Source organism: Balaenoptera acutorostrata, chromosome 20, assembly GCF_949987535.1.
Source record: "Balaenoptera acutorostrata chromosome 20, mBalAcu1.1, whole genome shotgun sequence".
In the NCBI taxonomy this organism is placed as follows: domain Eukaryota; kingdom Metazoa; phylum Chordata; class Mammalia; order Artiodactyla; family Balaenopteridae; genus Balaenoptera; species Balaenoptera acutorostrata.
In genome coordinates this window covers 44,222,413-44,236,312 of record NC_080083.1, presented here as the reverse complement: position 1 = coordinate 44,236,312, position 13,900 = coordinate 44,222,413, and the positions used below count along the sequence as shown (strand labels likewise).

Here is a 13,900-nt window from a genome sequence, read left to right as displayed (position 1 = left end):
TGCAGTGGCTTCTCTTGTTGCGGAGCACGGGCTCTAGGTGCGCGGGCTTCAGTAGCTGTGGCACAGGGGCTCAGTAGTTGTGGCTCGTGGGCTCTAGAGCGCAGGCTCAGTAGTTGTGGCGCACGGGCTTAGTTGCTCCGCGGCATGTGGGATCTTCCCGGACCAGGGCTCGAACCCGTGTCCCCTGCATTGGCAGGTGGATTCTAAACCATTGCACCACCAGGGAAGTACCTAGTGAAACTTTTTAAAGTTTGCTTTGTGAAACGGCACTTTTTTTCCCAAACTTCCCCCTTGATCTTTGTGGAAGATGTTATTATTCCAGCATCCAAACTTTCCATTATTTTTTTTTTAAAGGATTCAATCTTTTCCCCATTTTACAGGCCAATTCAAAAATCTAATAGGAGATCTTTAATTCCCTTCCAGGAAGGATGGGGACTAACGGTGAGCACCCCTCCGTGCCCTTCCAGGGTGTGAGGACAGGCTTAGGTGGGACGTGAACACTGGCCTACATGCTACCAAGTTCAGGTCGCGTTTTGTAGGCTGTGCAACCTTCTCCCAGCCTCAAGTCTGTGGCTCTGTTATTTGGTTGGTTAGTTTGTTGGTTGGTTTTTGTCCCTACATGGCTGTCCTTCTGACCCATGACCACTTTACCTGACCTCTAAAATGACTTTCTTTTTGAGTGTGTGATCATTAGTTGTAATTATTATTATTCCCAATGACAAATCTTAAAGTCAGCACCCAGCCCAAAGTGCCCCATACCCTTTCCTGGTTGGTAATGGATTGGAGAGTCTATCATCCTGTTACACAGAGTTGGGGTCATTGGTCATGATTTCCTGGTTCTTACCCACCTTGAGTCTATAGACCATTTTTCTGTCTGCTCACGGTCTGGAAGTTTCTTGTAATTCATCGCCACTGGCTTAGCTTTCTTTTCCTGGAGAAGTTCAGTGTTATTTTTATGCTTGGAGAGTTCACTGCGTTCTCTACCTTCCAGTTTTGTTTTTTAATTAGAAAACTACAGAGAAGTACAAAGAATAACATAAGAAATACCCATGTACTTTCCACCCAATTTTAATAAATATCAACCTTTTGTTATCGTGTCAAGTTTTTTCATGCAAGATAAAACGTGACAGATAAGTTAAAAGCCCATCTTCCTTTCCCAGGCCTCCTCCCTCCTTCCCTAAAGGCAGCCACTCTGATGAATTCAGTGGGTATCCTTCCAGTTTATGTTTTTATACTTTTACTACAAAATATAGTATTGTCTTGAGTTTTTTTTTTTTTTAAGTATTTATTTATTTATTTATGGCTGTGCTGGGTCTTCGTTTCTGTGCGAGGGCTTTCTCTAGTTGCGGCAAGCGGGGGCCACTCTTCATCGCGGTGCGCGGGCCTCTCACTATCACGGCCTCTCTTGTTGCAGAGCACAGGCTCCAGACGCGCAGGCTCAGTAATTGTGGCTCACGGGCCCAGCTGCTCTGCGGCATGTGGGATCCTCCCAGACCAGGGCTCGAACCTCGTGTCCCCTGCATTGGCAGGCAGACTCCCAACCACTGCGCCACCAGGGAAGCCCTGTCTTGAGTTTTTAAATCTTTGTAAATGATGTGTCACATGAAAGTAAGTTCCTTTCACTCAGTATGGGTTTTGAGATCTAATCATGTTTAAACCCGTGCCCAGCACTGTTCTAGGGACTAAGAATACAACTGAATAAAACAAACTGCTTTCCTCATGGATTTTCTATTGTGGAAGGGTGGAGAGGCACCTGTGGTATGAATGGGCCACAATTTATTTGTTTATTAATTTATTGGTGGCCATTGGTTTACTGTTACAAACAACATTGCAGAGGACATTTCTGTATGTCCCCTTGTACATATGTCCTGTGTACTAGTTTGCGAACTTTTCTTAAAGGGCCAGATGGTATGTTTTTTAGGCTTGCGAGCCATATGCTCTTGTCACAACTACTCACTTCTGCCCTTCTTGAAAGGGGCCTTACATAAACAATATGTAAATAAATTATTTATGAACACTGGCTTTTCATGATTTTTACCTGTGATAAAATATTCTTTTGGGACTTCCCTGGCAGTCCAGTGGTTAAGACTCCGTGCTTGGGGCTTCCCTGGTGGCGCAGTGGTTGAGAATCTGCCTGCCAATGCAGGGGACACGGGTTCGAGCCCTGGTCTGGGAAGATCCCACATGCTGCGGAGCAACTCGGCCCGTGAGCCACAACTACTGAGCCTGTGCGTCTGGAGCCTGTGCTCCGCAACAAGAGAGGCCGCGATAGTGAGAGGCCCGCGCACCGCGATGAAGAGTGGTCCCCACTTGCCACAACTAGAGAAAGCCCTCGCACAGAAACGAAGACCCAACACAGCCAAAAATAAATAAATTAATTAATTAATTAATTTTAAAAAATAGATTGTTAAAAAAAAAAAAAAGACTCCGTGCTTCCACCGCAGGGGGCGAGGTCCCTGGTCAGGGAACTGAGATCTCGCATGCTGCGCAATGCAGCCAAAGAAAAAAAATCTGATTTTTTTCCAACCACTTAAAACATGTAAAACCGATTCTTAACTCAGGGTTTACGTATCTTGGCCCACAGGCCAAGCCTGCAACAAAGGCATTACGCCGGAGCCTTTAAAAGGACACTCCAAGCCCAGTTCCAGATGAAAACAGGAAGTGTGAGTGGAAGCTGCTCACCCCCTCTGGCCATTGAGAAATAAGTGGGAAAGACTTTAGGAAGCTGGAAGGATGAATAACAGCTAGGTGGGGTCTCTGGAGCCAGGGCCTTTGCCAGATCATTTCAGTCTGGCTCAGCCCGCATGTGTCAGGACTGGTAACCGGGCTTTCTCTCTGCCTGGTCTTTATTTTCTCATGGGTGGGGATGAAGTCTGGATTGAGCCATCATCCAAGAAGTACATACAGCTCTCTGAACAGGAAGATAGTGTAATAGGAATGATGGGGGCTTGGGAAGGCTGATCACAAATCCTGCCTTGCTCTGCCCCCGACTTGTTCTGTGATCTTGGGCCTTTCGGTTCTCTGAGGCTGTCCCTTGTCTATAATGGGAATAATCCACACTTGGTTGATAGGAGGAAAGACACAAGTGTAATGGAATGTGCCTGGCATATAAGAGGTGTCCGGTAGCTGCCAGCCAACATTCGGATTTTCTCTCTATGGAATAGAGGCCAGAACACCTCCCTGGTCAGGCAGTTCACTTCCTCTGGAAGTAGCCCACCCCATCCTCCAGCACCTCTGGCGGTTAGAAAGCTCTTTCCTTGAGCTGAAAGCTGGGTAGCTGGGCTTCCACTCCCTGTCCCACTTCTAGCCCTTGAGACCACGCAACAACCCTCTCCTCTTGACCAGACAAAATGGCCTGTTTTCTTCAAATCATGATCTCAAGTCCTTTCACCATTCTGGCCACCCCTGTTAGAAGTAGCATTTTCTGAGCCAAACCTCTGACACACTTGGACTGTAAGTGAAAATTAAAGTTTGGGTCTAGAGCTGGCCTGGTTATGGGTAAGGAAGGCCAAACATTGGTCAAGAGATTCAATGGTGGGCACTTCCCTGGTGGTCCAGTGGTTAAGAATCCGCCTTCCAATGCAGGGGATGGGGGTTTGATCCCTGGTCAGGGAACTAAGATCCTACATGCTGTGGGGCAACTAAGCCCTCGCCCTCTAGAGCCTGCACACTGCACCGAAATACCCTGTGTGCCACAAGGAAGATCCCGCGTGCCACAACTAAGACCTGACGCAGCCAAATAAATAAATACATTTTAAATAAATAAATAATGAATGAATGAAAGAGATTCAATGGTTAAGAGTTTAAGACTCTGGCACAGGGCAGACCTTGGCTCTGCTATTTTTGGGCAAGTCAAACTCTTCAAGGTCAGATTCATCTTCCGTAAAAGGGGAAATGGTTCTGGTACCTTCCTCATAGGCTTATTGAAAGCAATGCATTTGCCAATGTACAGGGCATGCTCTGCACAACATCTGGGGCAGGCTGGGTCCTCTGGAGGTTCTTAGGGGGAAGGAGAGGAGGCATGTTTGTGAGAACCTCTGCCATCCCCCCACAGTTCTGCTAAACCCACCCCTCTCCTCCCAAAGAGGTGGGCACAGAACTGGGCTTAATAGGGGCATGGTGGCCAGTTGCCTGGCCTAAGGTGGAGTTGGGGGCCAGGGCTGCCCCGCAGGACCAGGGACCAGAGGCAGGACGTGAATTGATTAGCAGGTGAAGGCCCTGCCAGCTGTGGCCACCAGGGGGCACCCCCGCCCCAGAGATGGCCTGACCCAGTCAGACACACCCACTCCTCATCCGAAGAGACTCTGTTCTGGTCCGTCGTGGGGTAGAACAACGTTCTGTTGGGACAGAACATGACAGTCTTGGATGCGGTTGGTCAGACTTCCCCAGGCAGGCCCCATGGCCTGTGGAAAACTCTCAGGCCCAAGGCAGAGGTCTGGATTATAACTCTGACTCTGCTACCCATGACCTTGGGCAAGCCTCTTCCCTCACTGGCCCGGTTCACAGGGTTGGAACGGACTCCAAAGTCCCTTCCAGCGCTAACAGTACGTGGTTCTCGGGTTTGAAGCCGGGTGGTTTCTTCTTTCTCACCCTAGCCCTTCTCCACTCAGGGCAGCACACACATGCCCGCTGGCAGTGAACCTGGCCAGGGAAGCCACCTGTCCCAGACCCTCAACTCCAAAGCACTGCGACACTAGGGGGGAGGGGCAGTGTGGGCGGGAGGAGGAGGAAGGGCAAGGTCAGGTGAACCTGAACCGAGAGCCTCAAAGGGTCTTGCTTCATTCGGGACAGACATCCGGTTTCCTCTGGTCTCTGCCAGGATTCCGGGGGCTTAAAGGAATGAGTCATGGGGGGGATTGGGGAGTTCCCAGCTAACCAGTTCGGCACAGGAACCAGGATGATGCCGCTCAACATGTGGGGTGGGGACAGGAGGCAAGACCCCAATGTTCCTATCTCAGGCCCCTGGCCCCTCAAGAGGGCACTCAGAGAGGCAGCCTCTGGGAATTGGGGGGATAGAAATAGGGCAACTAGTTTCTTCCTTCTCAGAATTGGGGGCCTAGGGAGCAGGTGGCTTGAGAATCCCAAGGGAGAGTGGCAAATGGGGCTGACCCAGGAGATGTACCAGGGGAGGGCGGGAGGGAGGGCCCCGAGGCCTAGGCCTGCCTCTTCCCTGGGGTCGACCAGACTCCAGCCTCCCTGGCTTTTATCATTGGCTCAGCTTTTGTTCAGCGGTTCAGTTCAAACACTCTGGGGCAATTCAGACCTGGGTGGGGCTGAGGGGAGGAAGGGAGTTTAAGGGGGGCAAGACGTCAAAGAAGAATCAGAGATTCCACAATTTCACAAAACTTTCGCAAACACTTTTTGCGTCCCAACCCCCCTGCATTGTCCTGGACACCAAATTTGCATAAATCTTGGGAAGTTATTACTAAGCCTTAGTCGCAGCACCAGGTAATTTCCTCCCAGGCCTCCATGGGCTTGTGTATAAAGGCCCCTGGACCTGGCCCCTGACAGAACCCAGAACCTACAGACCCATCCAGACCCCCGGCTGAACCTGCTGCCCAGAGCCCCATGAAGCTGATGGGTGAGTGTCCGGGCCCCAGGAGGGGAGAGCTGCGGGGGCCGTAGCGGCCGAGGGCAGGGTCCCTGGGCTCCCAGAAAGGTCTGCACGTCTCCTGAGCCCCTGTCTGCTCCCAGCCCTGCAGCTGCTGCTCTGGCACAGTGCACTCTGGATGGTGCAAGAAGCCACCCACCTCGGCCCTGCCAGCTCCCTGCCCCAGAGCTTCCTGCTTAAGTGCTTAGAGCAAGTGAGGAAAATCCAGGCTGATGGCACTGAGCTGCAGGAGAGGCTGGTGAGTGAGGGCAACCTGCGGAGGGGCGGGGAGGGGATAGAGATGCTGCAGCAGGGGGCAGGGAGGAAAGAAGTTGCGCAGGGCAGAGCTGAGGGGAGAGAGAGAAGCAGAGGGAAGCAAAGGGAACCGTGGGGAAGACGGCAACAGGAAGGGACATGGGATGGGAGAGGAGAGACTCAGGGGAAATGGGAGAAAATTAAGAGAGGCAGAGCCCTGGGCGGCTGGTGGGGAAGTGGGGGAAGAACCCCTACGGGACAGTGCTGGGAGGGGCTGGCTGGGGGCTTGGACGGAGGAACGGGGCTGAGAAGCCTGTCAGGACGTGGAGGGAAGGAAAGATGTGGATGTGGAGAGATGGGGGCACTCGGGAAGGAGGAGCCGCCCGGCTCTGCCAGTGCCCCTCACTCAGCATCCTTCCCATCCCCAGTGCACCACCCACAAGCTGTGCCACCCTGAGGAGCTGGTGCTGCTTGGGCACTCTCTGGGCATCCCCCAGGCTTCCCTGAGTAGCTGCTCCAGCCAGGCCCTGCAGCTGGTGAGTGTCCGGAGGGGAGAAGGGAGATGAGGGGACGGGCGGGAAAGGATGACCTGGAAGGCTCCCCAGTCCTCCAGGCTCCACGCTGGGGCCCTGAGGGGAGCAGCCCAGGAGCGTCCCCTGACTCTCCTATCCCATCTCCCAGACAGGCTGCCTGAGCCAGCTGCACGGTGGCCTCTTCCTCTACCAGGGCCTCCTGCAGGCCTTGGCGGGGATCTCCCCAGAGTTGGCCCCCACCTTGGACATACTGCAGCTGGACGTCACCGACTTTGCCACCAACATCTGGCTGCAGGTGAGTCTCTTCGGGAGCAGCAAGCGTTAGGGGCCCGGACCGAGCCGGTCCTCAAACGTGGTGCTGCCAGCCTGGGGACCCCGGAGTTCTCTAGGGCTGGGGCAGGAACATTCTCGGTGGGCTGGATGTAGGGAGCTACCACCTCATCCCAGGACCCTCCCCCATCCCCCCTAGTTGAGGGCATGAGGCGGGGTCACTGGACCTTAAAGAGACCTGGGTTCGGTCCTGGCTTCACCATGAACCCTGGATCGTCTACAGCCCATCAGCCCTTCGCCTTTCCTCCCTGTGCTAACTACCCACTCAGCAGGGCCTGATTGCTGACCTCATCTTCCCCCACAGATGGAAGACCTGGGGGTGGCCCCTGCCGTGCAGCCCACCCAGGGCCCCATGCCGACCTTCACCTCGGCCTTCCAGCGCCGGGCAGGAGGGGTCCTGGTTGCTTCCAAGCTGCAGAGCTTCCTGGAGCTCGCATACCGTGTCCTGCGCTACCTGGCCGAGCCCTGAGCAAAGCCCTCCCCCTCCAGTGTATTTATCTCTATTTAATATTTATGCTTATTTAAACCTAGTATTTAAAGACGGGGAAGACAGAAAGGAGCCCCAGACTCCTGGGTCCTTCCCTGCACCTCCAAGTTTCATTCTCCCGCCTGTAGCAGGGAGAAAAACTCCCGTCTTCCCGTCCCCTGGACTGGGAGGGAGTTGGTAAATACCAAGTATTACTTCCTGTGACTGCTCCCTGCCTGGCTCTGTGGTGGGCTCTGGGGAGAGCCACAGCGAACCCCTACCCTGAGGGTGCCTACCTCGGGGCCCTTGGAATCATCGGGAAGTCTCCCACGTGGGAGATGAGACAGCCCTGTTTAATATTTAAACAGCAGTGTTCCCCAACTGGGTCCTTGCACCCCTGGCTCTGGCCTGACTTGGCTGCTTCCCTTGAGTCCCCTTTGCCTCGGGCACGAAGCCCATCAGAGGCAGCCGGAGCCGGGACGCTTGACCCTGGGGTCCCGCAAATTTGCTGGGGAATCGTTTTAAGATTTTTGGGGGGCACGTTTTGACTCCTTGTGTGGGGAGCCCAGGCATCAGCGACGCCTCTTGTTTTTCTGGATGCGCTACAGACACCATCAGGCTAGTGGCGCCTGCCCCACCCCGCCGGGGTCAGGGTCGGGATTCTGACTCCTTTTCAGGCTGGGCAGTCGTGTCTCTGCCTTGCTGGGTGGGACTGGGAATGTGGGAGGGAAAAGATGAGGGGGCTCGTGTGACGGGGTGTGAGAGGGACGCTCGACTGTTCACCTTCCCCCTCAGCCCCCACTTTCTCATTGTAGCCAAACTTCACGATAATAAAGTGTTTGTCTCCAGTAAATGTCCTTCCTCCTTCTTGAGTCCAGCTGGTGCCTGGCCAGGGGTCGCGGGTGGGGAGTTGAATGGAGGGCGAGGCCCGAAGGAGGGGAAGAGGAGGTGCACCCACTGGGTGCAGACACTGGGCCGGGTGCTAGGACACGGCAGTGAACAAGGCAGGCGTGGTCCCTGCCCTCGTGAAGCCACTGCCTAGCAGGGAGGACGGAAGGTAGATGGGTCACCCGTACCGGGAGAGGAGAGGGTAGGGGTGGGAGAGGGGGACGGGGGGGCTCAACAGTCCAGACACAGATGGACACGGGCCTGAAGTGAGGGAGGATTTAACATGGGCACAGGGCTTCAGTTTACCATCTTCCATAAACCTTCACCCATCCATGCTCACAGCTGCCCACAAAGATAGAATTATGAAGGGCCTTTTACAGATTAGGAAGCTGAGGTCAAGGTGACAGCTTGGGTTGGACCCCAAATTCCAGGCTCTGCACTTGTCCATCAAGCACTGCCTCTGATCTGGCAGGGAGCCCGCAGCCTTCCTACCTGTCTCGGGCCTCATGGGCTGAAGAGGCCTGAGCTCACACCTGGTGAGACCGGAGGGGCCGCTTCACAGCACAGGTTCAAGACAAACCTCTCTTTGCTCTCAGCTGAAGACGCACACGTATGCTTCCAGGCTGCCACCACCAGACCAAGGACGTCCAGATGGCCAACCAGTCCCCAGGTCCCCTCCCAAGACTTCCCCATCCTCAGCTCCTAAGTCACTTCCCACTTCCCTTCCCCATCTGGTTCCTTAGAAGCAGGGTCGGGCTGAGTGGGGCTAGAACCCCCAGCTGCACGGCTCAGGGTCACCCCCTCTCTAGTTGGTCCTGAAGAAACGGGGCTTGGAGACGAGCAGGCAAAGAAGGGTTAAACAGAGTTCCTGCCTTCATCCCCCCTCATCCCTCAGCCCCTCACCCCTCATACCCCCAGTCCTCTTCTGGAGAGGAAAGATCCAGCTCCGGGCCAGTCAGACGCTGGGTGGGGCTTGGCCGGGCTGGGGAACATCAGAACAGGACACCCTACCCCAGCACCAGCGGGGCCTTTAGCCAAAACCTCTCCCTTTTCAGAGTAAGTCTGACTTTGCGAGGTGGGGGGAAGTGGCAGGCAGGTATGAGGAAGGGAAGCTGCTCCCGAGGCCCTGCCCCGCCCCTACTGAGTGCACAAACAAGGGAGCCTGAGCCCAGCCCTCCTCTGGGCACCCTCCTGCTCCCTCCACCACGGACTGCGCGGGTCCAAGGCGCGGAGACAGCGTTCCCCACCCCCATTGCACACAGGCACCCACAGCACCAACAGGCACAGAGGGATCCACGAGGTCTTTATTTACAAGCCAGCCGAGGTGAACACACCACGTGTAAAAAGAGATAATACATATATACACATATACCCTGCACCTATCAAGTTCCCCGGAGGTAAACCCACCCTTGGAAGCGGGAGGCGCGCACAGGGCTCGGGCGGGAGGGCTGCAGTGAGACCGCCCTGAGTCAAGGAACCAGGCTGCTCACACGCATCAGGTACTGGCAGTGGGGAAGGAAATTATGAAAGAAACTGGGAGCCGTCTTAGAGGTCAGAAGTCAGGAGCAAGGGAAAGATCTGGAAACCGACCGAGGGCGGTTACATCATGTGGATATGAGCAATGATGTCTCATCTTTCCACACGTCCTTTTCTGAGGCGCCCGGGGCTGGGACCCTCCCTGCCAGCCCCTGCGGTCGCTCCAAGCCCCTCAGAGGGCGGCAATGGCTTTGGCAGCCACCTGGCGGCCCAGGGGCAGGCTGAGGTCCGTGATGGCCAGAACCACCTTGGGGCTGGACATGGCTGACACCTTCACCAGTTCCGATACCTGTCAGACAGACAGACAGCTGCTCAGCAAGGTAATGGTGGGTGCGATGCCCAGGAGGAAGGAGCCCTCCCTACTGGCCGCCAGACCCCAAGCTCTCCTGAGACTTGCTGACCCGCTCTGAGCTGGAGGGTGGGCCGGCGGGCCCGGGGGCGCGGCACTCACGGTGGTAAAGGGCATGAACTGCAGGATGCTGCCTCGGCCGCCCTGCTCCAGGCAGCCCACGCAGTCCTCCATGAACCACTGCACGAACTGCGTGTGGGGACCGGCGGTCCGAGACCCCAGGATGGAGGAAATGAGCAGGAACAGGTTGGCTGTGAGGCAAGGGTGGCGGGGGAAGAAGAATTCCATGAGAAGGGTTTGCGAAGAGGTCAGATTCTGGGAGAAGAAAGAAGTGCTAAGGGTGTCCCCCCAAATGCTGACGTCAAAGAGAGAAAGTACAAAGGAAAGCTGGGGGCGAGCCAGAGAGGGACGAGGTGGGGGCCCGGGGGAGACAGGAGAGCTGGCAATCAGGGGAGATGGAGGGCCGAGGGGAGGAGGGTCAGGAGCAGGGGTGGGAGGACTCACCCAGGACTCGGTTCAGCGGGTCCCTCATGTTAACCGTGTGGAGCTGGGAGGCCGACAGGGAGCTGCTCATGGACCGGTCCGCTGTGGGGCAAGTGAGGGAGCACTGAGGAAACGGCCTCCTGCGTTCCAAACCGCCGCCCACGGGAGCCCTCACCTGTCGGGGGTGGAGGGCCCGGCCGGAGAAGATGCTTGGGTCCAGTCACACGGGCCCCAAATACAGACTTCCCCACAAGCAGGTAAGAGAGAAGAACTACCATCTGGTCAGCACCGCCAGGTGCCAATCTGCGGGCTGCATATGGCTGAAACCGCCAATCCTCACGTCTCCATTTTATAGACAAAGAAGCTGAGACTAAGATTTGCTAAGTAACTAGCCAAAGGTCATAGCATCTTTCCTCTGTTCAAGTGCACAATTGGTCCCCTAGTCCCTAAAAGACCTCAGAGAAACTTCTAGGCTCAGGAGAAATCTCTGGAAACAGGAAAACTTAAATGCCACGGAAGAGCCCTTAGCAGGGAGAGGCGATGACACCTAGGGAAGCAGGTGGGGTCAGGGTGCTCTCCAGGCAGGAGGAGTGGGAAGCAGTCCCAAGTACCAGCCCAGGCCTGCTCCAGGTCTCGGGGCCTGTTTCAGGGGAAGGAAGGCCAGAGCTGTGAGTCAGTGGCACAGACTGTGCCCAAGGCACTGAACTCATCGCCGTGAGGAGTGGGGAAGGGTCAACTATGCGCCCCGGGCTGGGATGGGATCTGGGCAGAAGAGCTTCAGCCCTTTGGTCGCTCGAGGATAGGAGACAGAGCAGCTGTAGGGGACAGAATGGGGCAGACTCCTACCACAGCCTCTCTGACCAGCCAGCGAGATGCAGAGCAGCTCTCAGAAGGAGTGAGTTCCCGGGAAAGGAAACAGCCCGCCCGGCCCCTGTCCACACACTCACTGGGACTCGAAAGGATATTTGCATCTTCCTCATTGGAGCTCAGCAGTCGCATCAGCTTCGAGGGCTGCATGTCATCCAAGGGGAAGAGGCTGATGTAATCCTGGGGGGCAGGAGAGCCACTGTTACCCACAGCTGCATCCCTAAATCTTCCAGGACTGGGAAGAGGGCTGGAGCTCAGGTCGGAGTCAAGCCCCCATAGGCCGCAGGCAGCATCTCCAGGGGGTCAGCTTCCCTCTCCTCGCCCCTCCCACTACCTTAGGGAGAGACCCTCCCACACAGTCACCCCTGACACAGTGGCCCAGAGGCAGGGACCATGCCTGGCTGCCTGTGGCCGGGAAGGCGCCTCTTACCAGAAGAGGCTCAGTGAACATCTGCTGAACAAGCACAAGGGCAATGAACGGGGGAAGGGGCCCCTATCCTACCTCGATGTCTTCACGCTGTCTCTTCTTTTGGCGGGAGGACGCCTGCCCCTTGTGGGAAGAGTAGGAACTCAGGGCACACCAGACGGCCAGCCTGGCAAAGGGGTCCAGGAAAAGGGGGTAAAATCAAAGAGGCCCCAACGCGGTTTCTGTGCCCATGCTGATCAGGCCCCACCCGACAGGGCTTCCCCACAGCCCAGCTTCCTGGGTGGCCCAGGCAGGGTGCCCCACTCCGGGCTGGGGGGACTTAAGGCTCTCCACAAAATCCTACTTGGCGAGAGCGGTGCCAGGGGGGTCCATGAGGCTGTGCCACTTGGAGGAGTCGGTGAGCAGGCCAGGCAGGATGTGGCCCAGCAGGACCAGGGTCACTTGCTGCATGTCCAGACAGAAGATGGAGTACAGCAGCTCCACCGCCCGCAGCGTGTGCTCCTTGCGCGTCTCCTTCAACAGCTCCTGGATGGACGGGGCAGAGGAGGACCGAGGAGCTGAGGGCCCTCAACGTGGCCAATGACGTCCTGCAACTCCCTTCAGACCCCAGGAGCTCCCGAGGCGAGGACCGGCCTCTGGAGTCCAAGGAATCTTCTCTGCATTCAGTGGGCCTCGCAGAGAAGCCCGGCCGACTGGGCTGGGGGTTGGGAAACCAGAGGACCAGACCACGCTTGGTCCTGTCAGGCGTCTTCTCAGCTGTCTCCGGCAGTCTGAGGACGCCTGCTCCCCTCAGCCCACCCCCACCCCCACCCCCGACCCCAGTACCTTAATCAGGTTGTTGCAGAACCAGTAGACGCCTCCCATGTGCAGCAGGGTGTCAAAGATGTGGATGGAGCGACTGTCCACCCATCCCTTCTCCAGCACCTTGGCAAATATGTCCGTCAGCACCTCCTTGATGGGTCGCTTGGGGGGCAGCAGGTTCCAGTAGGGCATGGTGTCCATGCCCGTGGACGGGAACTTGATCTGTGTGGCCGTCTGCTGCAGCACGTCCGCACACATATGCTCCAGGATGGAGCTCATGATCACCACCCTGATGGGAGGAGGGAGGTGGAAGGGCCTGTGGTTCAGGCAGCAGCAGGTTCAATAGCTGGGGTGGGGGCAGGAACATGCAGGCCCGACTCTTCCCAGCACTCGGATTACCGAATTAACCCCATTCTATGCTGAGGGAGGAGACAAGGGGAAGTTGCAAACCCCTAGGAGACCTGACCCCACGAGTCCTGCTCCGGCGCCAGCCTACGGGGCGCGGGGGCACTTGCCTCCCCCAGGCCATTCTAGCAATATATTCATACTTTCTCTCACTCTCTCTCTCCAACTTCCTCCATCCCCCAGGCCTGGGCCCTGACAATCCTCTGGCATAAATAAATACAATCACTTCCCTCTAGGCTGAGTGCCTGTGGGGGTTCCCCACCCAGCCTTGGCCTCCTCCCAAAGTAACTGTTACTTCCAGGACAGGGGCCCAAGGGCTGCCCCACAAGACTTTTCCCGGCCGTTGGTAGCTGGGCAAATGTAAGTGTATGTCCAGGAATTTTCTCATGAAGCGTCTTCGACAGTGAATGCCGGCCCGGGCCGGAGCGCTAACCGTCCGGGGAGCGCTGGGTGGCTCTGGGAAAGTCACCATGACTTTCCCGGCCACTATTTCCACCTGCGTGAGGGAGCCACAGATCTCCCAGATAGGAGTCGGGGTGCTCGGAATGGATTACGTCATAGGAAACCGTCCACTACTTCTGCGGGGAGGATGATGAGGGAGGGGAGGAATAAAGAGGAGGCGAGGGAAAAAAGAGGAGATGTCATTTCACAGATCCTCCCAACCTCATTTCAGCTCAGTGTTTCCACTTCTCTTAAAAGACATCCTGATGGCTACCTTGTGGGTCATCACTCATAACTCACTGCTTGGTGCATGCCCACGTTCATAGCAGCACTATTCACAAAAGCCAAGAAGTGAAAGAAACCCACGTGTCCATCAACCAAGGGATGGATAAGCAAAATGTAGTATATACATACAATCCAGCCTTAAAAAGGAAGGAAATTCTGACACAGGCAATGACATGGTTGAACCTCGGGGACATTACACAAAGTGAGATATGCCCGCCACAAAAAGACAAACACTATATGATTC

At 55.9% G+C, this 13,900-nt stretch overlaps 2 protein-coding genes across 7 annotated transcripts in view; one reads left to right on the top strand and one right to left on the bottom strand.

The window, feature by feature from the left end:
* The first annotated feature begins 5,530 nt into the window (after positions 1 to 5,530).
* CSF3 (colony stimulating factor 3) lies at positions 5,531 to 7,892 on the top strand. The gene is made up of 5 exons (XM_007177578.2): positions 5,531 to 5,581; positions 5,695 to 5,849; positions 6,274 to 6,381; positions 6,527 to 6,673; positions 7,013 to 7,892. The coding sequence occupies exons 1-5, from the start codon at positions 5,569 to 5,571 to the stop codon at positions 7,175 to 7,177; spliced, it is 588 nt and encodes a 195-aa protein (XP_007177640.1). The 5' UTR covers positions 5,531 to 5,568; the 3' UTR covers positions 7,178 to 7,892.
* Positions 7,893 to 9,348: 1,456 nt separating this feature from the next.
* Positions 9,349 to 13,900, bottom strand: part of MED24 (mediator complex subunit 24) — a 32,311-nt gene continuing 27,759 nt past the window's right edge. For all 6 annotated transcript variants that reach the window (XM_057537070.1, XM_057537067.1, XM_057537072.1 and 3 more), the window contains exons 20-26: positions 12,550 to 12,814; positions 12,068 to 12,249; positions 11,800 to 11,890; positions 11,378 to 11,477; positions 10,452 to 10,532; positions 10,050 to 10,198; positions 9,349 to 9,887 (exon numbers count right to left, since the gene is read on the bottom strand). In XM_057537070.1, the coding sequence (XP_057393053.1) occupies positions 9,771 to 9,887; positions 10,050 to 10,198; positions 10,452 to 10,532; positions 11,378 to 11,477; positions 11,800 to 11,890; positions 12,068 to 12,249; positions 12,550 to 12,814 (985 nt within the window). In that variant the 3' untranslated portion in view covers positions 9,349 to 9,770. The remainder of the gene's footprint in view (positions 9,888 to 10,049; positions 10,199 to 10,451; positions 10,533 to 11,377; positions 11,478 to 11,799; positions 11,891 to 12,067; positions 12,250 to 12,549; positions 12,815 to 13,900) is intronic.

Coding starts and splice junctions, on each gene's coding strand:
- CSF3 (XM_007177578.2), top strand. Junction 5,850..6,273: donor CTGAGCTGCAGGAGAGGCTG/GTGAGTGAGGGC, acceptor TCCCATCCCCAG/TGCACCACCCACAAGCTGTG. Junction 6,382..6,526: donor CCAGCCAGGCCCTGCAGCTG/GTGAGTGTCCGG, acceptor CCCATCTCCCAG/ACAGGCTGCCTGAGCCAGCT.